Raw genomic sequence first — 25,960 nt, forward strand, 5'->3', positions numbered from 1 at the left:
TAATAAAACAAAATAAATGAATAATAAATAAACACAATAATATTTAATGCTTATCCTAAATTTTAGTTGACATCCTGTAATTTTAGTTGACAATGACTTGTATGCCTTAGATTTGAATAGAAACGTATTTGAACTAGCATTACATGATTTCTTAAGTATCTTTGATTATTACTATCAACAGCAATCTGAAAAAGAATACAGTATATAACATTGGATCCAAGAGGGTAAACAGGTAAGTGAAAGATTGTAAACATTAAAAACATTGGATCAAAAGGTAAATTAGACAAGCAAAAGCAATTTAAACGTAATAAAACATTGAAAACATAGAAATTGAACCAACAGGCTTCCAGAATATAAAATATAAAATATCATTGAACCAAAAGGGTTCCAAAGTTAAAAACAAATAAATAGCAATGAAGTGAAATGAGTAGAATTAAAAGAAAGCATTAAGAGCATTTAGCTGTTTGTGGCAGGGCAGGTGGTCGCTATGCAACCCCGAGAGATGTTAATTAGGTGCAAAGATCTAAATTTGATTCATATGAAGAGGGTCCATGAGATCGTCTGGTTTCATTATATCTACCAGGGTACGTTTAATAATCTCAGTGATAGCATATTTTTGTGCGTTAGATCGGAACCAAAGAGTCAAGTCGTTCATATTACGAAAGAGATTTCCTCGGAGTGTCCGGAATTTGTCACATTCGCCGATTAGGTGTTTAAGAGATTGATATTTTCCACAGTATTTACAGCTGGCTGTAGCTTGGAATAACCTAGCTTGATGCTCGCCGAAAACTCCGTGGCCTGTGAGAAATTGATTAAGAAAGAAATCGCTGGAGAGTCTATTCTCCTTGACCATTGGGTAGAAGATATAGGTATGTCTCCCATTTGTTGTGGTTGACCACCTGTCCTGCCAGATTGCGTTGCTTACCTGCCTCAGTCTGTAATTGATTTGTGGTTTTGAAAGAGGATTATAGTGATCAATCCCGCCAAGAAGAGTGCCTTGTTTGGCAAGTGCATCAGCTTTCTCGTTGCCAATGTCCCCAGAATGTGCCTTTACCCAGTTGAGACAGCATGTTTTATATTTGACCATGTTCTTAATTTCTTCCACAAGTGGGTCATTCGGATTTGGGTTTTCCAGCGACTGCAGCGAGGATTTAGAATCAGAGAATAAATTAAATGCATTAATATTTTTAGCGTTTGCCCATGTGATTGCAAGTTTGATGGCAGTGAGTTCTGCGGGGTATACACTTGCATCGTTATTAAGTCTAGCACAGTGTTGATAAATGGTGTTGTTATTAAGCTTCACCAAGAAACCACAGGAATATGTCAATAAGTGTTCCTAAATCTTTTGGTAATTTTCAATTAAAAGAAGGCTTTTAAATGTTGTAAATTTTGATATTTCTGTAATTTTAAGATGCAAACTATATTTTCACTATGAAAAAAAAAATTTTTTTTTTGATCAGTTTAAGGGGACAAGGAGCTTTTATAGTTCTGAAAATCGGTTTAAATTTTAATTTGACCGATGCAATTCTTTCAAGAATGTTGGTTAAAAAGTTCTGCCAACTTATCGTCATAAATTAGTTAAAAAGTAAAAGTTCTGGGTGCAGCAACAAATTTTAATTACATTGTAAAAACCTTACTTTAATATTTAAAACTTTGATTTTAATGAATTTTAAACCAGTCNAAAAAAAAAAAAAAAAAAAAAAAAAAAAAAAAAAAAAAAAAAAAAAAAATAGATTTCCACGTAAAATTTTGGAATTTCTACCGTTAACACATTAAAAAGTCAATGACTACAACTCTGACCAGAAGCCATGGTTGGCAAACATTATTTTGTTTACTCCAAAATCGTGTATATTTGATTTGAATCGGATATTTTTTCTAAAATAAAGTTTATTGGATTTTTTAAAGTTTACCATTGAAAGCATCTGATTAAAGATTTTAATAATACTATTGTTTAAAATTCATATCACATTTATTCAGGTATAGTCTACTTAGAAACATAATAATTTACATGCATATCACTTTCGATGTTTCTTAGTAAGGAAATCCTCGTTATTAATAAAATCGGACTTAAAGAAATAGCCCTCAAGAGAATGTATTTATTTATTTTATTGTATAGAAATATTTTTAATTATATTTTTTTCAATTAATATTTTTTCATCATGTTGTTAAAATTATTGATTTATTTTTTAAAAAAAATCACTTTTGATTTGCATTAATGCATTTTTTAATAAAATAATAAAAGGGATAATATAGTAATTTCAATACATATGCCTTTTATTATTTCGTAGTAAACAAATCACTTCCCTAATAAACATACATTATCAATTAAATTAGACTTTTGAAAATTCCTACCTTAAAAAATTTATTTATTAATTATACTGCATGAAAATATTTAAAACTTATATTAATATTTTTTTTCTAAATTAATTCATAATTAATGTTAAAAAAATATGTTCGTTTAAGTTAGTGTTTTTTTTAAATTACAGCTGATTTAAATTTGTGATTTCTTTAAAAAAATTCAAATTATTTAAATTACGATTTTAATCATGACTAGAATCAAGTGATTTAAACTGTGCTAACACTAACATAAGCGATCAGAAACTTAGAAATTCAGTATAATTTTCTATTTAATTTATGATGTTTTTAAAGAAAAACAATTAAATAAAATTATTTCGTCCATTTTTTTCTCATTTGCAATGATTTTGAACTAATTCTTTCTGTTTTGCTTTTTGTAACTTTGTAGTAAAAATTTGATTTTCAATATATATAGAAAACTAATTTTAGGATGCTTAGAATCAAATATTTACTACGAAGTTACAATGAACAAAGAAGAAAGAATTAAAAATCATTTCAAACGAGGAAAAAAAAAAAAGAAAAATATACAAAATAGTTCGACTTTATATTAATGTTTTCCTTAAAAGCAACATAAATTAAATGAAAGGTGCACATTTAAAATTTAAAAAAAAGTATGCATATAAAAGTATATATTTAGAAAAATATTTAAGCATCAGTTTTCTTAAGCATAGCTATACATCCCAGAATAAATTAACAAAATTGTTTAAAAAAAAATTGTTCTTAAGGTTGTTAAATCTAACTAACTGTCCTCTATAAATTAAGCAAAGATTTATACAAACACTCAGATTTATAAAAAAATATTTAAACTAATGGTTTTACTCTCATAAAATCTATGCATTTTGCCCTAAAATTATCATTAAATAAAAATGTTGAAAAGATTTTTTAAATGATAAGTAGTAAGTTACCGTATGAGGAGAACTCTTCTTATTCAAAAAAAAAAAAAAAAAAAAAAAAAAAAAAAAAAAAAAAAAAAAAAAAAAAAAATAGTATCTATTAATTAATGGCATAAATAATGTCCTATGCCAAATTAGTGAGAAAAATCGCGAAATAAAAATATCCATAAATATATGTGGGAAAAAATAATTAAGGAAAAAAAAGAGTAAATTTTTAAAGCAGTTTTTAAATTTGCAAGAATAGTTCGCTTAATGCTTAAATAATGCATTTTTAAATGTATTTTATCCTAATTGTAAATCTAATAATGATTGCAATCTATATATACACTCAATAACAAAAAAATCGACGCACCAAGAAGCAATCATCCGATTGCTTCAAAATTTCGTATGCATGAATGCTTTGAACAGATATGGCTGGAATGATGCAGACTGGACGTATAGTCTTTAGCGACGAATCCCGCTTCCAACTTTGTCTTGACGATCATCGAAGACGTGTTTGGAGACACACAGGGCAGAGGGGGGATCCTGCCATCACTATTGCACGCCACACCGGCCCTCAACATGGCATTATGGTCTGGGGTGCCATTTCCTCTGACAGCCGGACCTCTTTGGTCGTCATTAGAGGTACACTTACTGCACAGCGGTACGTCGACGACATCCTAAGACCTGTTTTGCTACCGTTCCTTTTGCAGCGGCCTGGGCTGGTTTTTCAGCAGGACAATGCCAGACCACATACGGCACGTGTTGCTATGAACTGTCTGCAAGTTTGTCAAACTCTTCCTTGGCCTGCCACATCACCAGATCTCTCTCCCATCGAGCATGTCTGGGATATCATGGGAAGGCGATTGCATCTGGCACGGAATGTTGATGACCTCGTTCGACAATTGGATCGAATTTGGCAGGAAATACCGCAAGAGACCATTCGGGAGCTTTATCGGTCTATGCCACGCCGTGTGGCAGCTTGTATCCAGGCTAGAGGCGGGTCAACACCTTATTGAACTTGTTACTGTAACTCTGCAATAAATTATTCAATTATTCTGAAATTTTAATCATTTACTATTCTGTACATTATCTTCTTATCCACCAATTTTCGTTTCAATCGGACAACTCCTTCTTGGTGCGTCGATTTTTTTGTTAGAGAGTGTATATATTTCTCTTACACGGCGACAAAAAAAAAAGCTTCATAACAGCTCCCCGAATGGCAACGCTAGAAAATCGACCAAAGATTGCCGCTAAAAATGTCACATGCCAAATCTAGCTGAGGTGGCTCAACATACAGCGCTTTTAAAAACGGAAACTGAAATAACCAGAGAGAGCATCAGCTGCGAAAATCTCATACTATTAGGCTAGGCAGAAGTGAGTAGTCTTTGTCGATAGATCTCTATTTTAGTATTTTGTCGAAAGCGCTTTTTTTCACGAATTTATTTGACGATTTTTGATTTGTATCACGAATTTATAGATTTTATTATTGTTATTAGTTATTCATTGAAAAATGAGTCTCAGTCGTGCTGTTACGCTTTAAGATTTTATACTATAGCACATTTCTAATAGGTTTAACGAATTACATGTCATTTATTTGAATTCAAATTTATTTTAATAACATAGTATTTACTAAAAAGATACATAGTATTTAAAAAGAAAGTTTTTATATGGATTTGAATGATTGTTTTGAATTCTTAGAATTTTGTGCATTTGAAGATTGCGTAGCAATTTTCGGGAGTTGGCGAGCGTTAGCGAGCACAGGGCGCAGCCAACTAGTATCTCAAATTTAATAACTTGACATAATATATTTTGATATATTTCTCGGCCAAATGGAAGCCGGTTGCCAAGACAGTGCTTGACTTCTATAAATTGCACCCCTCTCATGTCAATGAGTAGAGAGACCTACATAGAAGCATAACCAACTAGAAGGGCAATCAGCATACTGTTAGGGGTGGATTTAGGCAATAACTGAGCGCAGTCCACCACTGCCCGATGAAAAGTTTCATGTTTTTAGGCGACCTGGTTCAAGAGGTGAAAGAAAGGAGGCATAGAATTATGCTCTGATATGAGATTTTGTTTTCGATGCAGTTTTTTGCACTTAATCTATCAAAACCAATTCCATGACGATGGGGCTAACAGTATAGAATTAATAAATATTTTAAGCATAAAAAGTGCCTTTTTTATTTATTTAATTTTTTTTGGTTTTTTTTTAATTTCCAATGGTAGGGCATAAACAAGAAATAACACAGAAAACAGATGCAAGGACAAAACAGGGGAATAAATAAACTAAATAGAATGACCGAAGTCATTGCCCTAAAAGTTCTCTGGCTTGCCAATAAAGCGACGATTCAGAGCCGGAATGGAATGCAGCACAGCGGCAGAGGTGGGTCCTATTCATGGGCTCTGCCAAGTTGCAGAGCGGACAGTCAGGTGAATTTAGAATACCGATGCGGTGCAAGTGTTCAGCCAGACAGTCGTGTCCCGTTAGGAGTCGAAACTGTGCCACAACTTCACGGCGTGGACCATTAGGGATATTTAGGAGGTCATCTTTCCACCGCTTGGCTTTTATTCTTCCTTGTAATTTGGAAGCAAGAGTTCTTTTAAAAACTTGTTTTAGATGTAGCTTTATACTGTGGTAGGATATCTCTGTATGTTTTAGATGGAGAAGCCCAGCGCCCTTCTTTGCGAAGAAATCCGCCTGTTCGTTTCCATAGATGCCACAGTGCCCAAGTACCCACTGGAGCACAACACGTTTCCTTCGTGATGTCAAAATTTCTACGAATTCCTGGATATGGAGAATTTCACAAGATGAGGGAGAGATTGAATTTATGGCCTGGATTGCAGCCTGTGAATCAGAGAACAGGACCACTCTGTCAAAGACATCATGAAGAGCCACTAGTTGTTTAAAGGCAATCCGAATTGCCTAGAGGGTTTACTAAAGTACAGGAAATAATTAAACCAGTAAACCCTTAGAGGGTTTACTGGTTTAATTATTTCCTGTACTTTAACTGGAAGATTTAAAGGTTGTCTGGACTTTTGAACACACTGTATAAAACCATTTTGGGTCTTTAGACTTCTAGAGCTGGGTCTGTTAATGACCCAAGAACTGTTTACGGTTCTTAGCAATTTCTCGTATAAAATTAGGGCCTTTCCTTCGATGGTATCTTTTATTGGTGCAGTGTTGGTCAAAAGCAACAACGCATCGATAGGTGTCGTTTTAACAGCTCCAGTGATGAGTCGCAGACATTGGTTTTGTAGAACTTCCAGCTTCTGAATAATTTGATCGCTTGCTGTTATAAGTGGTTCGCAGCAATAGGTTATTAAAGGCAATATAAGGAAGTCTTGATACACTCTNTTTTTATACCTCATAAATACCTCTTTTGTTACAAGTGTAAGAAAAACAACCTCGTATACCTTAAAAGTCACCTCATCAGTCTGGTTGATTTGAAGTGGATTTAAAACAACCTCAAAATAAGCTTATGTGTAAAAAAAAAGACTCCATATACCTCAATAAATACCTCACTTTCTTTAGTTGAAACAAGGTAAAAAAATTTATACCTCAAAAATACCTTTGTTGTTACAAGTGTAAGAAAATCAACTTGGTATACGTCAAAAATCACCTTATCAGTCTGGTTGATTGGAAGTGAATTTTAAACAACCTCAAAACAAGCTGAAGTGTATATAAAACAACCTCGTACACCTTAATTACAACCTTTACGAGGTATAATTTTTATTGCTGCTTTCTGTGCAACCTTAAATATACCTCAAATATACCTCAAATCAACCTTAATACCTCAAAAATACCTCAAATCAACCTTAAATATACCTTAAATTTTCGTAAGGGTTTAGAGCAGGAACAAGATCATTAATGAATATGGAACAAGATCACTATATTAATGGAACAAGATCACTATGTATGTAACAGCACACAACTGCTAGCTGCTCCCTGAGGGAGGCCTGTTTGTAAATTATAAAATTTTGAGAAATCATTTCCAAATCTGATTTTGCAGATGCGTTGGTCCGTGAAAGCTCTTATCCACTTGAGCATTCTCCCACACACTCCGATTTCAAGCAGTTTTTGGTGAAGCTTCTCCCTCCAAACCGTGTCATAGGCACCCTTGAAGTCAATATAAACTGCTGTAAGGATATGTCTTTTATCTAGAGCATCTTTAATAGTTTGGCTGAGGTAAGTAACCTGATCTGTTGTCGATCGGTTTTTCCTAAATCTAGCCTGTTCTTCCGCAATTATATTTTTTATCATCTAAGAACCAATTTAGTCTGCTGATAATTAGTCTCTCCATAGTTTTCCCGAGGATGCTAGTGAGAGATATTGGCCTATAGCTGTTGAGCTGCGTAGGGTCTTTGTCTTTCTTTAGAATGGGGATAACCACAGCTCGCTTCCACTGTGAAAGCACAAGACCAGTCTCCCATATACTGTTAAATGTGCGAAGAATAGTTTCTCTGGCAATTCCACTAAGGTGCCTTAGGAATTCTGCATGTATATGGTCTTCACCTGGAGACTTCTTTAGCTTTAGGTGATCAAAAGCCAGGCTCAATTCACTCGAAGTGAAGTTGGCTGTAAAAATGCCCGGGACATCGTCTGAATTGTTCAGTGATTTTTCAAATTCCACAGAGGCCCTTTTAATATGTTTTGAATTGAGAAGTGCAAAAGATCCTTTTCTTTGGTTTTCTGCGTAAGTTTGACCAAATGCATTTGCCACATCTCTATCAGAAGTTAAAAGTCTTCCACCAAAGGAAACGGGCTCCTTGTGCCTTTTTTTGTACTCGTAACTATTTCCACTTCTGCGGACCATGCTATTTAAGCAAATAAAATATTGTTTTCTATGTATTTAAAAAAAATTAAAAGCAAAATATTAAATTTAAATAAGTTATCAAGATGTTTTTATATTACGTAGTAGATAATTCTTTTTTATCAAATAAAATTGTTTAAAATATTTTTTTTTCCCCAATGCCCATCTGTGTTAACATTTTTCGTCAATTCAGCCATTTACAGGGCAGATTTGTTGACCTCTCTTTCAGGGGCACCATATTAGGTGGGCCAACGCTGATCCCACAGTAAGGACAGATAGTACAGAGAAGGAAAGAACATCCATGCCTTGCCCGGGATTCGAACCCAGAACCTTTCGGATGCAAGGGCAGTTTCCTAACCGCTACGCAGGCCGGTCGGCTTTGTTTAAAATATAAAGCTGCCAATAATGCTTAATTTTGGATAAATATTTAACATCTTAAAAAATTTCATATTATTTTTCGTCACATAGATTATGTTTGCCGACAAGGCCAGATTTCATGAAATTTCTAAAGTGCACTAATGCTCAAAGAAAAAGTGTCATAGTTTAGTTTAAGAAACATAAATTTTTCATATAAAATATTAAAAGTTTCTGTCGAAAATAAGAGTATATATTATATATACACTATATATTATACATCGCCTAATTTAACCCATTGATACGCAGACGTAAACAAGTGCAAACGTTCCAGTAGCATAAAAACAATAAATCTGTATAGAGTATCATCTGATAATTAAGATTTTGCATAGAATCTTATAGTACGTCTAATAATTTGTCCAGGGACTGTATCGTAAACTTCTACATTTAAACAAAAAATTGACTAAAAATTATTTTTAAGCAATCTTAGGCTCTCATTTCAGGTTTTAAATCCTCTCACCCGAATTAGGCAAGATTTGTATCAGTGCAAAAACAAATGTTCTTCGGTGTAATCTAATCTCACTAATCTGAACTTTTAGCGATCTATAGTTTTAAATACTTATCCATTCTAAGAAAGGTGTAAATTATTACCACCAAAATCCGGAATAGAACCAAAACTGGAGTCGTTTCACCGAAAATACTACCTGTTGTGCTTACCCCCATCCCAACAGACTAAAGGTCAAAAATCTCGCCAATAATATGTTTGTGAACTATACCTTTCCTCTTTCAAACGGATTAGCTGCGCATGCTCTAATAAATCGAAATACTAGATCAATGGTGACTAGTACTGATGTCTGTAAGTACATGTTTAAGGAAAATTACTTGTAAGTTACAAGCAATGAATTTCGCACTAATATGTGTCTTAATATATCATCGTCAATCGTCATTAATTTTCTTAGTTCAATTTTCTTCTCAGTATCTTTTTTAAATTTCAAATGGATATGTACACGTTTCATTTCCTGCCCTCAAAGAGAGGAGGAAGAGTTTTAATCCTTGGGGATGAAATTTATAATCTTATGAAGCAAGTACATCATATTGGAGATGCTCTCAATTTTGGAAATGGGCGTGCGCTGCACGTGTTGCATTTTTATTTTGTTTTATAACCGTCGTTGAACAGCCGACCCAATTTCATGGGTTTAACCCCCAGAGGTATTGATTTGTTGTCCTTGTAATTTTGAACCAATCCAGAAGACAAGGAAACTCCTGGATCAGTACCCCCAGAGGTATTGATTTGTTGTGGGAACATGGAGCAAACCCACGACCTCTTGAATATGGGCCCAGCGCCCTACCGACCAGGCTATCCCGGCGCACGTGTTGCATTAAGAAATGACATGTTTCAAGCACGAGCTGTATATCGCAATCATGCGTCAAGTGAGGACAGATTGGCCAAAGAACTTATACGCTTCGCGTAAAGAAGGGAAACTTCCTATACTATCAATGCTAAATCGTAACGATCTTTCTCCCAACTTGGGCGCTGAAGGTGTAAAGCAGGAAAGCCACCTTCAAGAGCGATTGAAGAACAGGCGCAGATCATTTGACTTTCACCCAATGCAATCATATTTTCTCCGTTTATTATAATCGGATGCGATTTTGCTTTTAATTTTTCTTCTGTTCACGAATTTAGTAGGATTATAATTTATTTTAAAGTAGTAAATATTTATTTAACGAAAGTAATTTTTATTAAAAAATAAAAGTTCATTAAAACTTTAAAAAATTGAGTAAAATTCATTTCCCCTTTTTCGATTTGATTATTTTTCCATGTGTGTATATATATAAGAAATGTGCTAGATATATGTAAAAAATTTTAATTATATATACTTAGAGTTTTAAAAAAATAAACAAGACACTTGGTGCAGAATTTGTTTTATATTTATTAAACTTTTTCTCTAAACAAATTATTTTTGGCTACATATTTTAGTAATATATTTTTCAATAAAATAAAAATCACACAAGTAAAATTGCATACATTTTATACAATTAATAAATATTTGAACAAGTTTATGAAATAAAATAACATAAATTAAAAAGAATATTGATTCATTTTTCGTTATTTATTCAAACAAAAATATCTTATGTCACTACATTCATAAAATTTTTTTGCACCTCCAAAATAATGCAGAATTTAAAAAAATAAAAAATAATAACAATAAGTCAACAAATTAATTCACACATTGTACAATTTGTAGTTTGAGCACAGAAGGTAAATTAATGCTTCGGAAGAAGGAATAGAGATTTATTGCTGAATTTCAAGAGGACTTTTAAAGCTTAACAAAACGTGTTTTGTTTTTAAAAAAGTCACGATAAAGAATTGAAAAGAAAATTTCGAAATATTATTAGTTTATTTGATTTGATTTAATTCAAATAAAAGTGAAACAAGTATCATTTCCTCAATAAAAAACTTCAATTAACAGCAAATTTTTTGGAAAGAAAACCTATTTACAGATGTTAATATTTNTTATACTATCGCTCGTTGTCCTTTGTTTTTAAAATGCTTATCTTATACAATTCATTAAAATCTCTTACTTAATTTTGAATTTCCAAACATTGATCTAAATTGAAATCAATTTTGAGTTATGAATTATCCATAAACCGCATTAATTAGGGTATTTATGTAGGGCTGGGCAATACTACGAGTAACCACTAGCGTTACATAAGAATAAAAATTAGCTTCAGAAATTAATAATAAATTATCAGAAAATGTACTTTCTTTTACTAAAGAATTGTAAACTCAAAGAACGAACAAAAATCTAATTTCCACGTACTATTTTTGCAAAAAATTAAAGATTGCAATTAATCTTAATATCATAGTGATCTAACATATCAAAATTCCTGATCACACTGTAATAAAACAATTTTGGATGAAAATCCGCCAGATAATAGAGCATCTTATGTTTAAAAAAAAATCTTGAGCATTTGAAAAATGCTTTAAAGAGAAAAAAATTAAAGATTTTGCATGATTTATTTTATAACAGCATAACTTTTTTGTTCAACAAAATTTTTGATACTAAAATCTGTTTGAAAATCTCCTGCTTAATTCTTCAAATTTTTTCACTAGAAGTTAATGATAAATAAACAGAAAATGAACTTTATTTCACTAAAGAATTGCACGAAAATCAATATATTTTCCATGTACTGTATTTTGCAAAACTAAAAAATCTGTCACCTTTTTAAGCAAATGTAATTTATGCAAAAAATAAATAAATAAATAAATACTGCAATTTCATTCAGAGATATTCGAAATTCCTGATCACACAGTAATGAAACAATTTGGGATGAATGCCCTACCCAATAATAGAACATCGTAAATAACTTTTTTGCACAACAAATTTCTGACACTAAAATTTGCAGATGTAATAAACATATGCAATTTAAAATAAACAAGTAAATACTGCAGTTTCATTCTCAATATCAGAGATATAGTATTTCAAAATTCCTGATCACACAGAAATCTGAAAAATAAAAATAATCTGAAAGATAAAAATAATCTGAAAAATAAAAAAAAAAATCTGAAGAAAATGTGTAATCGAGAAAAAATTTCAACATTTCGCTTGATTTACTTTTTATACTGCATAATTTTATTGTACACTAAATTTTGTCACAAAAAATTTCTTATAAATCTTCTGTTTAATTTTTTGAAATTTTTTTCGAAAATTCATTCTTCTTAAAACACTACTAGACACTTAAAAATCACTAAATCCTCAAAGCGAAAAAAATTAAAAGCTAGCAAAAAGTTATTCAAACTAAAGAGAAAAAAATAACCTTAGTTTAGCATTAAAAAGAATGCCATAATTAACTTTATATACAATTTTTTTGGAAAAACTAGCTTTGGTTGATACATAAGCCTAAAAACTTTTTTTTTAAATATTTTATTCCTAGAGATTTTTTTTTTAAAAATTTGCTCTCGGTTTTACCGAGGTAAAACAATGGTAAACTTTGGTAAAACAATGCTGCCCTGCACTATATTCTAGATTATACAAATTCTATACAACTTCATAAGTGATGCAAATAATAATGGAATAAAAATTTAGATTAGCATAAAAATACATTTTTCATATGGTTTACTTTATAGTCAGCCTATCTTTTTCGTACAACTAAATTTGTTATAAGAAAAAATTGAATGAAAAAATTTGCTTAAAATATAGATATTTACCTTCAAAGAANAATACCAAACAAAGTGAATATTTTTCTGTAAAAATTCTTTTCACAAAACAATACTGTAGTTAAATTCATATAAAAAATATTAAGGAAACCTCGGAGCGAAAATAAAAAAAAACTATATGGAGATAATTAAAATGCGTAAAATAATATACTCTTTTAACTAATTAACAATGTATATCAATTTAATCTATTAAAAACTTATTTTCTTATATAAATAGAAAAAAAAGTTTTTTTATTTCACTGAAAAAAATTTCTCCCAGTTACTAATAAATGAAAATAAAATGAAAGAAAAATTGATGCTTCAAAAAATGAATTCTAAGTAAGAAAATTTTACGCTAATTTTTTCAACTTTTTCGAATATTTTTAATGTTTTTAGTCAAAACTTTAACCTTGTTATAGATCATTAATTTACTGTATAAATGTACTATGTAATTAAACGTTTCATCATGAGCACCACAAATAATTGTATTCGGATCAGTTAAACTCAATTGAGCAATAATTCTAGTTTTTAAGCCTTTTTGGTGAGAAGTTTCACTAAATATTTTGGAAAATTTATTTCCGAAATCGCATATTATTGCAGTAAAATTTTTGGTTGGATAAACTAACCCTTCGTTCACGTTCTCATATTCTTTGAAGGTAATAAAAACATTATCTACATCTGATTTTGAGTCTTGCACGAGCATTTTTTTGCATTCAGCACAATTAAATTTTTCCAAAGCTTTTTTAGCTAGATAGCCAGCAACATATGCTGCACTATTTGTGTCATACGGGGAAATTTCTTTCTCATTGTCCTCGGTTTGGGCAAAACTTCTGTCACAACTTTCATCAATTACTAAACTTGCATTTAAGGCATCTGGCAAGACTTGTACCGAGAAAAGGTTTTTATCATGGCTCACAATTCGCTTTGCCGCAAATACTGAAAATTTCTTCTGCTAGCAGAAAGCGCACTCGAAACAGGAAATCCATCGGATTCGGGTGGTCATTTGATCCTCCCTTTCGATGTCCTATAAAAATATTCAAAAGTACATATTTAGACAGAAATAAATGTATTTTATTTCTAAGGAATTATAAATGTTTACATTAATATTAAACAAAATGTTATCTTTCTTTTTAAAATGCAATCCATTAAAAAAGCCCGTTTTTAAAGAAATAAATTTAAAGTAGTTTTTTAATAAGAAAAATTCTAGGCAAATAAATGTAACTATAACAGATGTTAGAAAAATTTCCATTTGTTTTGAAAAAAATTAACGGGCAACGTTGAAACTCTTGTGAAAATATTATTTTTAAAATGAAAAGGGTTAAAAAATACTATATTAATTTATATAAATTATTACAATCCTAACTTTTAATGCAATATCTTATGAAATCAACAAAAAAAACTTTCTTCCTAGATTTATAAACATTTAATAATTTATAAAAAATAAAAAAAAAAATTTAAACTTACCTGAGAAAAGAAATTTTCAAGGCAATCTTGATTAAACCTATTCATTAGGACAAAATCAACTTCCTTTAAGAGCTCCGGAATCATTTCAATGAACGCTGACAAAGTTATTTTCCAACCATTAAGACTTGGAAATTTAATGGCTTTGCCATTCGTCTCAAATGAAATAGATCCTGGAGAGAATCCTTCCATACTTGCAGGTGAGGAGAATCTGTCCTTACTGCCGAAAGCAAAGGTTTAGTATTGTGCCTAAACACTCTGGAGTTTATACTATCGAACATATTATCTACCTTTGAACAAAAATCTGCAGTAAAATTTGCAGAAGAAGGTAGATAATCAAATGCTGTAAGATAGCACAGCCCTGCAGCCACAGACCCAGATAATACATGAGCTTCACGCTCATTCGGCTAAGACCAGAGAGGTCAACATGCTGCCTAGTCAGTTTCTTGACAACTCGATGGATTTCTCTCTGAATCAAATTTCCACAAGGAAACTATGTGTGACCCTGAAGCTGTTTTAAATTGCTCAAATTTCACTTCATATTTGAAATAAATTGTTCTTCAGGCATTTTAATAGATNATATGAAGTGAATTTTAAACAACCTCAAAATAAGCTTAGGTATAAATAAAAGGACTTCATATACCTCAATAAATATCTCACTCTCGTTAGTTGAAATAAGGTCAATTTTTTTATACCTCAAAAATACCTCTTTTATTACAAGTATCAGAAAATCAACTTGATATACCTTAAAAATCACCTTATCAGTCTGGATGATTTGAAGTGAATTTTAAACAACCTCAAAACAAGCTGAAGTATATATAAATCAACCTCGTACACCTTAATTACAACCTTTACGAGGTATAATTTTTATTTCTGTTTTCTCTGCAACCTTAAATATACCTCAAATATACCTCAAAACAACCTTAATACCTCAAAAATACCTCAAATCAACTTTAAATATACCTTAAATTTTCATAAGGGACACTCGAAAACTTTATTTGGGACGAAATGAAGTTGTAAAGTACAGGTGTCACCAAGTTCTTTAATTCCTTCAACATACTTATAATATTATTTCTCCCAATTTGTAATGAGGACAACCTTTTGTGGCAGAAGTAAAGTTTGCTGGTCAAAGCCTTTACTTTCCTTGTCTTTGGTGACACAAGGTGAAGCTTTTTAGAAAACTTTGGCGTTTTTGGTGAAGAGTGAAAGCGTTTATTGCTCCCTAAAAGATATACAGAAAAGTACATAAGGTTTTTTAGATAAATCTCAAACAGAAAAAAACATATCAGTAATGTCTTCAAAAATTTACCTTCAGAAAAAGATTCAGCTTTTCGTGTAGGAGTGCTTGTTCTCACTTCCACTTCTAAATCATCAATAGCTGAAGATTGGGAGACATTTGGACTTTCTAAATCAGAGTCTGGAAACATTGACTTGTTAAATTTTATCTGTAACTGCTTTCGCATCGAGCATACATCAACAACTTGAACTTCATCTGAAAAAAAAAGAAAGAAATGAATAGATACCCAAAGGAATAAATTTAACACATTTAATTAAGAAAGTTCCCATGTTGTTAACCAATTTTAAATATTGCTAACAGTTCAAGATTTCTGCAAATTGCAAGCAGATAAAAAAAAAAACATTTACGAAAAACAAAATTTTAAAAATTACTACCCTCTTCTAATTGTTTTATTTTTCTTGCATATTTCAAATTTTTTTATAATTATTTGAATTATTTTAATAATAATGTCGAATTTCAATATAGTTTTATGACATGTTGACACATTCGATTTACCATGATTGTATCGCTATTCCTAATCTCATGACATCATTCTCCAGATGCAAAATTTCCGAAAAAGCAGTGAGTGTCAAAAGTTAATTAGCAATATCAAACAAAGTAATTTGAAAAGATATAAATATATTTTTAACTTACAATTGTTACATTATATTTAACTTACATATTCAACTTAACATATTTATATTGTATATAATTAACTTACAATACTCGACTGTTGTTAAAGAACTGTGTATAAGTGAGGTTCATAATTCTATTTAAAATGTAGCAAGTTTTCGTTAAAACACACTCAGTATTTATGAAATATACTTAAATATTTGCATTAATTTTTTTTCAACTGCACATAAGTTGCGAAGAAGAAATAAAGCAAGAATACAGAGAAAAATTTATTATAACAGAAAAGAAATTAAAAAGCCAAAACTAATTTAAAAGTATATATATAACCTTGTTATCAATTGTATTAATATAACCAAAAAAAATATTCATATAAAATAAAAGAAGGAGGAGGGAAAAAAACGAAAATAAAATATATGAAGCAAAAAAATACAAAATAAAAGAAAAGTTCAAGACGAACGCAGATTAAATCACAAAATGTAACATAAAAACCGAATACCGAAATTAAATGTCCTTTTACTTATAGACAACTTGAAAATTGATTTTAAAATACTTTCGTAACTAGTTTGCCAGATTACAAAATACGAAAACAATGCCTAAATTTAGAATAATGGGAAAAATTTTATTCTGTGTCATTACAGACCTGCTGTCGATTTGTCTATATAACTTTAAGTTGGCGAGAAACTGGATTTAAGTANATATTATACTAGATAATTCAAAATTCATAATTAATAAAAAATTTAATTTTAATTGTATTATTTCATTTTCGACTTTTATTTTCAAAAAGCTAACATTTATTGAAAAAATTCTAATTTCAGAAGAAATTTAGGCATGGATTTGCAAATGATAAAAATATAAGTTAAGATATAAAAATTTTTGCGAATAAATTCAATTATATTTATAACTTTCAATTAAATCAATGATTTTATATATTTTAGTCGTTTGATAATTTCTGAAATTATGAAAATTAAATCAAATTATTTTGCCTTACTATTTGTAAACAAAGAAGGAACTGCAGTAGGAAGAAGACTGTGCATTTTTTCAGTTACAAAATCTTCTCTTTTAAAATGCCTTGAGCACTATCTAAATTTGTTGTGCAGTCTGTCAGTATCAACATTCCGTAATAAGGCTTTTCTCTAACCATTTCTTGCACCTATTATTATAAAAAAAAATTACACTAAAATCACACAATAAAGATTAAAGTGCTAATAGGACAATAAGAATGCTGTCTAATTCGACAACGGAACTTAAAATGTATGGCATTAATAAATTATATGCATTATTTTTCTTAAGTATTAATATTTTATTGAAGAGTTTTAAAAAAGAAAGCAGTGTTTAAAGAAAATATTTAGAAAAGAAATTTCATAACAAAACAATTCATTAGGTGATTAAATAACAAAATTAATTAAATCTATGTGTTACTGGAACATTTAAAGCTAACAGATAAAAAATATATAACTACTGTAAATTACTCTATGAATATTATGAATAAATAAAATAACACTTTTTACACGTGACACTATTTAAATAATTTCAAATATATTATGAAATTTCAGATAATTTAAAATATCCAATTTATCTTTTTCATATATTTCTTGAAAAATACTTATATAAATTTGCACTTAGTTATATACATAAATTTCATTTGTAAATATTTAATTCCATATATATTGTCGGAATAGCACCAAATCACCCTAAGCAGTAGCAAAAAAAGACTACTGAATAAATCTGGGAAAGTTTTATTATATTTCATTCATTATCTTATATTTCATTTTTGATAATATGTATTCGATATGCAATTTTATTGCAAAGATAATGTCATATAAATTTTTCTGTTCAGTAGGATTTCAACATTATTTCATTCTTAAATAACATATGTTCAGTTATTTTCTAATCAAAGTTCTAAAAGCGACTTCCAAACAGCAATTTAAATAGAGATCTGAAGAACTATTCAAACATAAAAAACTCATTTAAATGGATCTTTGAACATTAAAGATCCATTTAAATAGATCTTTAATATTAATATCTATTTAAACAGATCTTCCAAAGATCTATTAAATGGATCTAATGGAATTTAAAAGGATGTTTCATGTTTAAAAATAAATGTAAAGATCTATTTTAACAAAAAATATTCGTTTAAATGATAATATATAGTATATATATTTGAAAATATGTATTCGATATGCAATTTCATTGAATTGTTGAAATTTTATTATATTTCATTCATGTTATTAGATTTTTTTCTGCTCAGTAGAATTTCTACAGTATTTTATTCTTAAATAAAAAGATTTTCAGTCATTTTCTAAGCAAAATTCTAAAAGCGACTTCTAAATATAATTTAAATAGAGATCTAAGGAACTATTTAAACATAAAATATCCATTAAAATTGTTGTTTACGCATTAAAGATCCATTTAAATGGATCTTTGAACAGTAGATCCAATAGAATTTAAATGGATCTTTTATGTTTAAGAGTAAACCTAAAGATCTATTTTAACATAAATATCCATTTTAATGATAATATGCAATGTTATTGTAAAGATAATGTTGAATATTTAGAAGTAACTGAAAAAGGTAAACGCACTTATGGAATTATACAGAACTTAAAAACCAAATAAAATTAAATTAAAACCAGACACGATAAATTAGTCACACATTTAGTTACAATTCTAAGCCTGTCTAATCTAATAGGTTCATATAATTAATCATTAGAAATTAATATACTGAAATCTTCGAAAATGCTTAACTATTTACTTACATTTCGATATTTTGAGGAAAGCGAAACAATTTCAAATTTGGATAACCCGCTCTATTTACATTGCAGTAAGCACATCTNCCATTTTCAGTACTTTTTGGAAGTTTAACCATAAGTAATTTCAGCTCGAACGTAAATCAACATCGGCAACTATTGAAACGCTTTTGCGCAGCCTTCTTTTTGCTTGCTTTCTAATGTTCTAAAACAACTTAACTTGAAAACACAACTTATGGAATAAAAACTATTGCTTTGTTTCCTGTAGAATTAATTAGAGTTGCATTAATTTTCATAATACTTTCAATTCGCATTTAGAGAAACTGATGCAGACGATTATTATTATTAGCGTTATTTTTTGCAGACGATTTTCATCGACGGCGGAAAAAAATTCTTTATTTCACTTTTGAATTATTAAGGGCTTATCAGCATAATACAGGCCATTTTTAGTGGTCTAATCAAATCTAATTCTCTTGAAACGTCAGATAGTAATTTCTTTTTCAACAACGAATGTTCAAAAACATCTTTAATTACAAAATAAATAAAGTTGCATTAATTTTTGTTTCAACGTCTTTTAATGATTTCTCTATTTGAGGTGATTTTCTTGTTTTCAGAATTCGAATGGTAATATCTTTGTTTTGTTTAATTCGTAACACATGAATAAATAAATTTACTATTATAAATACACTTAACCACGCTGAAGAGAAGTCGTAAAGACGTAGATAGTAATAGTTCTGTTAGGAAACAAAAATACCGTCAAGAATTGGGAAAGAATAATTTGTTTTGAACGTTGTTATCTCAAAACAAATTTAAAAATGCATTTTGCAAAGCTTGTGGAACATCCCTGATGCCTCGCAAAGCTAGTCTTTGGCAGCACATAAAAACTAACACACATGTTGAACACATGAAACATTTTTCTGGGACTAGAATTCTTGACAACACCCGTGGAAGATAATGTTAAAAAAGCTTAGCTAAAATATTGTGCCGCTTTGGCAGAACACAAGATACCATTCAAATTCGTGGATCATATTTCGGACATAATATCAAGTTCGTTTTCGGATTCAGTGATCGCTAAAAGATTTTCATACAAACGAACAAAAGCAATGGCTTTGACCGATAAAGTTTTGAGTGTTCACATGAAAGAAAAGTGCTTTTAGACATCGAAGATACTAAGGATATTTCTAAAGTAAAGTATTCAGTTATAGTAGATGAATCTACAGATGTATCAATTAAAAGCAATATTGCTATCGTGATAAAATATCATTCAGAATCTGATGAAACTGTTAAGATAAAATTTTTATAGGTTGTTGAATTAAAAGAAACAAAACAGCTGAGGGATTGTTTATTTCTCTCTCAACGGAAATCTGCAGGAATGGCCTGCAACTACAAGATTTAGAAGGCTTTGCTGCAGACACCACCAAAGTTATGTTTGGTGAACACAATAGTGTTGTGTAAAAACTAGGAAATAAATCTCCTGATTGCATGTTCATTAAATGTGTTCGCTTTTCAACTGCATTAGCTAGAAGTAAATCATGTATAAAATTTTCCAGGATTTGATACGTGATACACATAATTATTTTTCCTGCAGTTCTAAAAGAAAAGAATAATTCAAAGGATTACGGGACTTTACAAATACTCAAACACATAATATTCTCAAACTCTATAACATCCATTTGCTCTCAGTAGGTCAGTGTGTCGACAGGATACTTGAACAATGCCATGCTTTACTACTTTATTTTGCAGATTAATATTTTAATGAAAGACTAATGGCTGTAGAGAGACTTTATGGTTCATACATGAAAATATAAAAAAATTATATGTTTACTTTATTAGTCATGTTTTGAACATTGCTAACAAATTGTCCGTAGTTTTTCAAGTACGAAATTCAATTATCGATAGTTTTTATAAGACAATGAGTGAAAGCTTTTAAGTCCTTGTGCACAGGGTTGGAGTTTTGGACGTGTTAAATTGGTTTCGGATAGGACAAGTGGGTTTTGCTGTCTTTAAGTGTCCTAAACTGACTAAAACTATGATACACTGTCTTTAAGTGCCCTAAAACTTGAATATTGGTGAAAGGTTAAAATTCTATATGTGTAACCATTGTTCACATAATAATTATGCATATTAATAAATATTTGATACTTTTTATACAATTTGCTTTAACTTATTAAAGGGAAAAAAGATAATATAATCGGAAAAGATTAATAACTTCTGAAGCTCCACAATTCATTGAACAACAATAATGACTACCTCATTCCTTAACCATGAATTAATGTGCTTTTAAAATTGATAAATTATGTTTTGGCATAAGGATAAGTAATGCAATATTAATAATCTTTTTAAATAAAGCAAAAACTTTTCTTCATTTTGTTTCTTGCTCAAAAATTAACCTTTTATTTTTCACAATATTTTTCTTTTAAAATTGTGACATAATTTGAATAAAAGGGTTTTGGACAGAACGGTTCAAACCGTGGATTAATCCTTTCTGTCCTAAACCTTGCCAACTCTGCTTGTGCAGTATACACGTGAAAATCGGTAACATAAAGGTGACAGAGGCCCAAGACATTGATCCGGAGTCAAGCTTTAATTTCCTATCATTAAGAGAAATTTATATTTGCTTTAAAGGTTTAACATTTCTCTCTACCAACGAAATATTAAAAAAAGATTTGGAAAAAAAATTACGGATTTTTTCACTTTGCCAAGCAATTTTAATTGAACTATGTAAAGAACTTAAGTCACGTTTACCTTTTAAGGGCGATTCTTGAAACTGATGAGTTTAGTTGATCCAGGAACAGGAATTACTGGATCAACTAACTTTTTACTGCCAGTTTTGCTGAAATTTCCTCACCACTTCAACACTGAATATAGCGAAACTATTGATAAAGTGGCGAGAACTGGTTTAATCAGAAACAGTTTCTAAGATATTTGATGAAAATCAAAATATCTTAGTTGAACAGTTTTGGTCGAAGATGGGAAAGATAAAAGACTTTAAGTTTAAAAATTTGAGTCAATTTGTTTGTTTTTTATTGTTAACTCTCCCAATTTCAAATTCAGATTGTTGAGAGGATTTTTAGCAACGTTTCTTTGATAAAAACTAAAAATAGAAACAGATTACCAACTGAATCTGTTTCAACTATAATTGTTGCGAAAGAAGGTTTGGAGGGCAATTGCGCAAAATTTGAGCCAGATCGAATAATACTAAATGCATTTAATTTTGATATTTATGTTTGATATCAGAATTTAATGAATTTATTTTTCTTGTTAAATTATAAAGTTTTTACTGTTTATTCAAAAATTTGGTTCATAAAAGTAGTTAAATAAACATATCACTGAATAAATGAAATCATATTTACTTTTATACAGAAGCAACACTCGTACCCAGAGTGCCTATTTATATTAAATTAATAGGCTAATATTAAATTAAAAAGTAAAATAATTTACTAGATCCAAAAGTATTTGGGGGGCAAATGTTCTAATTTATTGGTGGGCGAACAAGTTTTTTTTTCATTATTAAATACTTAAACTTCATAATTTTATAAGTTTTGAAATAAACAGAAATTAATTTTAAATTTAATTTAAATTAATTTCTTTCATAAATTTAAATAAACTGAAATAATTACTTTTTTTAATAAATTTTATTTTTATTAATAAAATATTAAATTTCATTTAATAATTTATTCAATAAATTTTATAATTTAATCCTAAAATTAATTTATAAAATTTATTTTATAAAATAAATTTATTATAAACGGATTTAAATAAACGTAACTAAATGAATATAGTTAAAATATTTATTTATTCATGGTAAAACAGCAAATTATTTTATATGTAAGTAATACATAATTGTAATTCAAAATATATACATGTACCAATTTATATTTATTAATTATACATACATAACACAATTAAAAAGAATAAAAGAAAAGCATAATAAAAAAAGGTATTATCTCCTGAGTTCACATAATCATATCTGCAAAAAACAGTGCTTTCTAATACTTTATTATGTATCTGTTACCGGCATAGTATGAAACGCCGCATTCTATAGAATGCCTAGGCATTGTATATGATGCCGGATGTTTTTAGGCAAGGTATGAAATATGAGAAGTATTACATACTTTCCCTAGACATTATATACAATACCTAGCCATTCTATTGAATGACAAATGCTATTTAGGCAAAGTATGAAAAAAACGCCGAGGATATTATGTAAATGATGTGCATTTCTCAAAAACAAAAATTTTATTCTCAAAAAATAATGAGAGTGCCATTAAAAAAAATATTCAAAATGCGTAAAGAAAAATGAAAGTTGTACAAAACATAATTTATGCCTTTCTTATTAAGGGAAACAAAATTTTCATATAAAAAAATAAGAAATTAACCTACTTGCTGTAACATAGCAGGCTTGAATGACGTTTTGAATTACATTTCATTACATTACGAAACGAATCGGAGATGCATTTTATACTCTGCCGATTTCTCATTTAGCATTCTACAGAATGCCTAGGTAATGTGTGAAATATAAATCGTTTCATTCATTGCCTGCTATTTTTTGGTATTCTATNTTTTGTTTTACGAAGGAAACTTACGTGATTTAAATTTCTAAAATTCAACCAAGGTAATAAGCCTGAAAGATGGTGAAGGAAGGAGAGGTGATGAAGGATTTCTGAAGCATTTAACTCAACTTGACCTAAATTGTTCTGATCTTTATCTTCCAAAATTGGTCCTGATGATAAGTGCAAATCGGCACAATAATTGTCTATAGTCTTTCTGCAAAGAACGAAGTCTCGTTGTTTCCAATTCAGAAATTTTTGATAATGATCTAAGTTACCCTCCTGAGAACTGTATTCTGGAGCATTTTCATCGATGTCATGCTTCTAAATTACATTCACCTTGATGGTCCCAGCAAGACAACGGCTGAGAATAAATTGTCTTGCAAACCCTCTCTGAATTATGAATCCTATCTTGGTTGTTAATATTTTGCGATGACTTCTCCTGAAGATCTGGAGAAGCGATTCTGGGTTCTGCACTAGCATAGCACAAAACATACCATAACCGGTCAAATGACCAGTTAAGAACTTTTGCATTGAAAATGCGCATATCACCTTATTGTTTTTTAGCATTTTACTTCATGACTTTTTCTAACGATTATATACAATTATTATTCAATTATTATTAGTTTGTATTTTATTTGCTACAATAATGCTTGTCGTATACCGTCTACCACAACTGGCCATTTTAACGGGAGAACAATTTATTGCCTTATAAGGTTAGCATATATATATATATATATATATAAAGTCCCAGTCTTATATGCATTTAGTTTCTTTTTTTTTTGTTCCTTTTCTTATTCTCTGGATACAACCTTAGTTATAATTCAATTTTCACAAATTATTGTATGCGTCTTTCTTTTTATAATTTAAAAAAATTTTAAAAAAAAAATTTTGCTGTATTTTGCTGTCAATTATTTAAATTACTTTGAGGCAAATTCAGTAATTTTTATATGTAATGAAACTTATATTCAATTTGGATGTATTATTGCTAAATATTTATCGCTATTTTCTATAATTTCATTAAATGTAAAAATATATGTTGTATTTTTCTGTCCTTATAAATTATTTTGTAGCAAATTCAATTCTTTTCATGTTTAATAAAAAATTTCAAAATGATTCTTTTTTTTTTACATAATTTATCTTTATTTTTAAATTTTGGCAAAAATACAGTCGGAAAAAACGTATTCTTGTTTTAAATATTTTTTTCAGGTTAGAATTATTATTGTTTAGATCGTAGATCTGACATTTTTTAGAATTAAATTTAAATTTATTTTAGTTGAGGATAAAATAATATTATAATAGAAAAGCAATCATCTTTTTTTTCTTTCGTGCACTTATACTTCAGGTAAACGTGTAGTAACAAAGATTTATATCAGCAACTTAGTCTTTTGAAGAATTAACACACAGTTGTGTGTATCATAAATGTATCTGTTATATCATAAATGATTTATTTCAAATTTGCAGAAAATTGAACTTAAATGAAGAAAAAAAAACCCATATTTTGTTTCACATCCTACATAGAAAAAAAAAACGTAAAATCTATTTTATCTAAGTGCATAAAAAACAATTTATATTATAATCTAACAGTATAAACCCGAATTATCTAGATACAGAAATATATACTATTCTATAAAGAAGAAGAATATTCTATAACTATTACAGTTCTGTAAGTTCTGAATTCGCTTTATTCTTTGGAATGACGAAAGCGATGTTGACTTCACTTTAATTTTTAATGAATTGAAGACAGAAAAGATTATTTTACCGTAATATGCACATCTGTAACAGCAAGTGATCATGAAATCCGNAGGCCCTGAGTCTTTTAATTACTATTATAGCTCATCGACTATAATTTATTTAATATTAGAGGAACTAATATTTATTATATATATATATATATATATATAAAATGTGGCAGTCAGACAGAGCAGGAAAACAGATTTTAATGAAAGCAAATTAATTTTATTTGATCATTTACAAATGGATGACGAGAGAAAAGTGAAGTTTACTCCATCGTGGTTTAGTCTTACTATTAGGGAAAATCTTAATATATCTTAATAAATCTTAATAAAAAATCCGAAAATGTCTCGATTTAGGGAAAAGAGGGAAATCTTAGAAATTACTATTGGTTTATTAAATAGGTAGCGTGATTTCCACAAAGAGTAAAGGGGAAAATGTCTTTACTTTTAATCAATGCATACTTTAGCCAAAGAACTTATACGCTTCGTGTGAAGAAGGGAAACTTCCTATACCAGGGATGGCGAACCAATGGCACGCGTGCCATTTATGGCACCCGACACAATATTTTAGGCACTCCACCGATCACAATTATTGTTACACTATGAATTGTTATTACACAAATGGTATTACGCTATGAAGCATATGTAACAATTAAATTAAAATTCACAAAAAAACAAACAAAATAATAAACAATTATTAACAAAAAAAATTAAAAATTAATACTAAGAAAACAATTAATAACCGTAAAAAACAAGCTAACAATAAATAACTAGCAAAAAAAATCAACAGTCCTGCTTAAAGTAACATCTTACAACCTAATATAAGTTATTGGTCATCTAATCTGCAACAACAGAAGTCACACTGATGTTACTTGAAGTTGAATTGCGTGTATAACTGAGACATTGCAAAATATATATATTTTTTCAATGTAAATAATGAGTTTTGAGTTGTTAGTATTTAGTATTA

General features: G+C 29.4%; 2 protein-coding genes across 2 annotated transcripts; both read right to left on the reverse strand.

The window, feature by feature from the left end:
* Positions 1-523: 523 nt before the first annotated feature.
* Positions 524-3,906, reverse strand: LOC139426907 (uncharacterized). Its single transcript, XM_071187044.1, has 2 exons — positions 3,883-3,906; positions 524-1,297 (listed from the first exon to the last, which is right to left on the reverse strand). Exons 1-2 carry the CDS (start codon positions 3,904-3,906, stop codon positions 524-526), a joined length of 798 nt encoding a protein of 265 aa, XP_071043145.1.
* An 11,101-nt stretch (positions 3,907-15,007) lies between these two features.
* Positions 15,008-17,199, reverse strand: LOC139426908 (uncharacterized). The gene is made up of 3 exons (XM_071187045.1): positions 16,952-17,199; positions 15,364-15,546; positions 15,008-15,276 (listed from the first exon to the last, which is right to left on the reverse strand). The coding sequence occupies exons 1-3, from the start codon at positions 16,995-16,997 to the stop codon at positions 15,008-15,010; spliced, it is 498 nt and encodes a 165-aa protein (XP_071043146.1). The 5' UTR covers positions 16,998-17,199.
* Between the last annotated feature and the right edge of the window lie 8,761 nt (positions 17,200-25,960).

The sequence above is a fragment of the Parasteatoda tepidariorum genome, chromosome 10, assembly GCF_043381705.1.
Source record: "Parasteatoda tepidariorum isolate YZ-2023 chromosome 10, CAS_Ptep_4.0, whole genome shotgun sequence".
NCBI classification, from domain to species: Eukaryota; Metazoa; Arthropoda; class Arachnida; order Araneae; family Theridiidae; genus Parasteatoda; species Parasteatoda tepidariorum.

Bases quoted from the DNA above. Each gene is read 5' to 3' on its own strand.
- LOC139426907 (XM_071187044.1), bottom strand. From the start codon at position 3,906: ATGTCGTCGACGTACCGCTGTGCA. The intron at 1,298-3,882 runs GTAAGTGTACCT...TTCTTGGTGAAG, and splicing joins CGTCGACGTACCGCTGTGCA to CTTAATAACAACACCATTTA.
- LOC139426908 (XM_071187045.1), bottom strand. From the start codon at position 16,997: ATGCACAGTCTTCTTCCTACTGCAGTTCCTTCTTTGTTTACAAATA. The intron at 15,547-16,951 runs GTAAGGCAAAAT...TTTTTTTTTCAG, and splicing joins TCCTTCTTTGTTTACAAATA to ATGAAGTTCAAGTTGTTGAT. The intron at 15,277-15,363 runs GTAAATTTTTGA...TATATCTTTTAG, and splicing joins AGCTGAATCTTTTTCTGAAG to GGAGCAATAAACGCTTTCAC.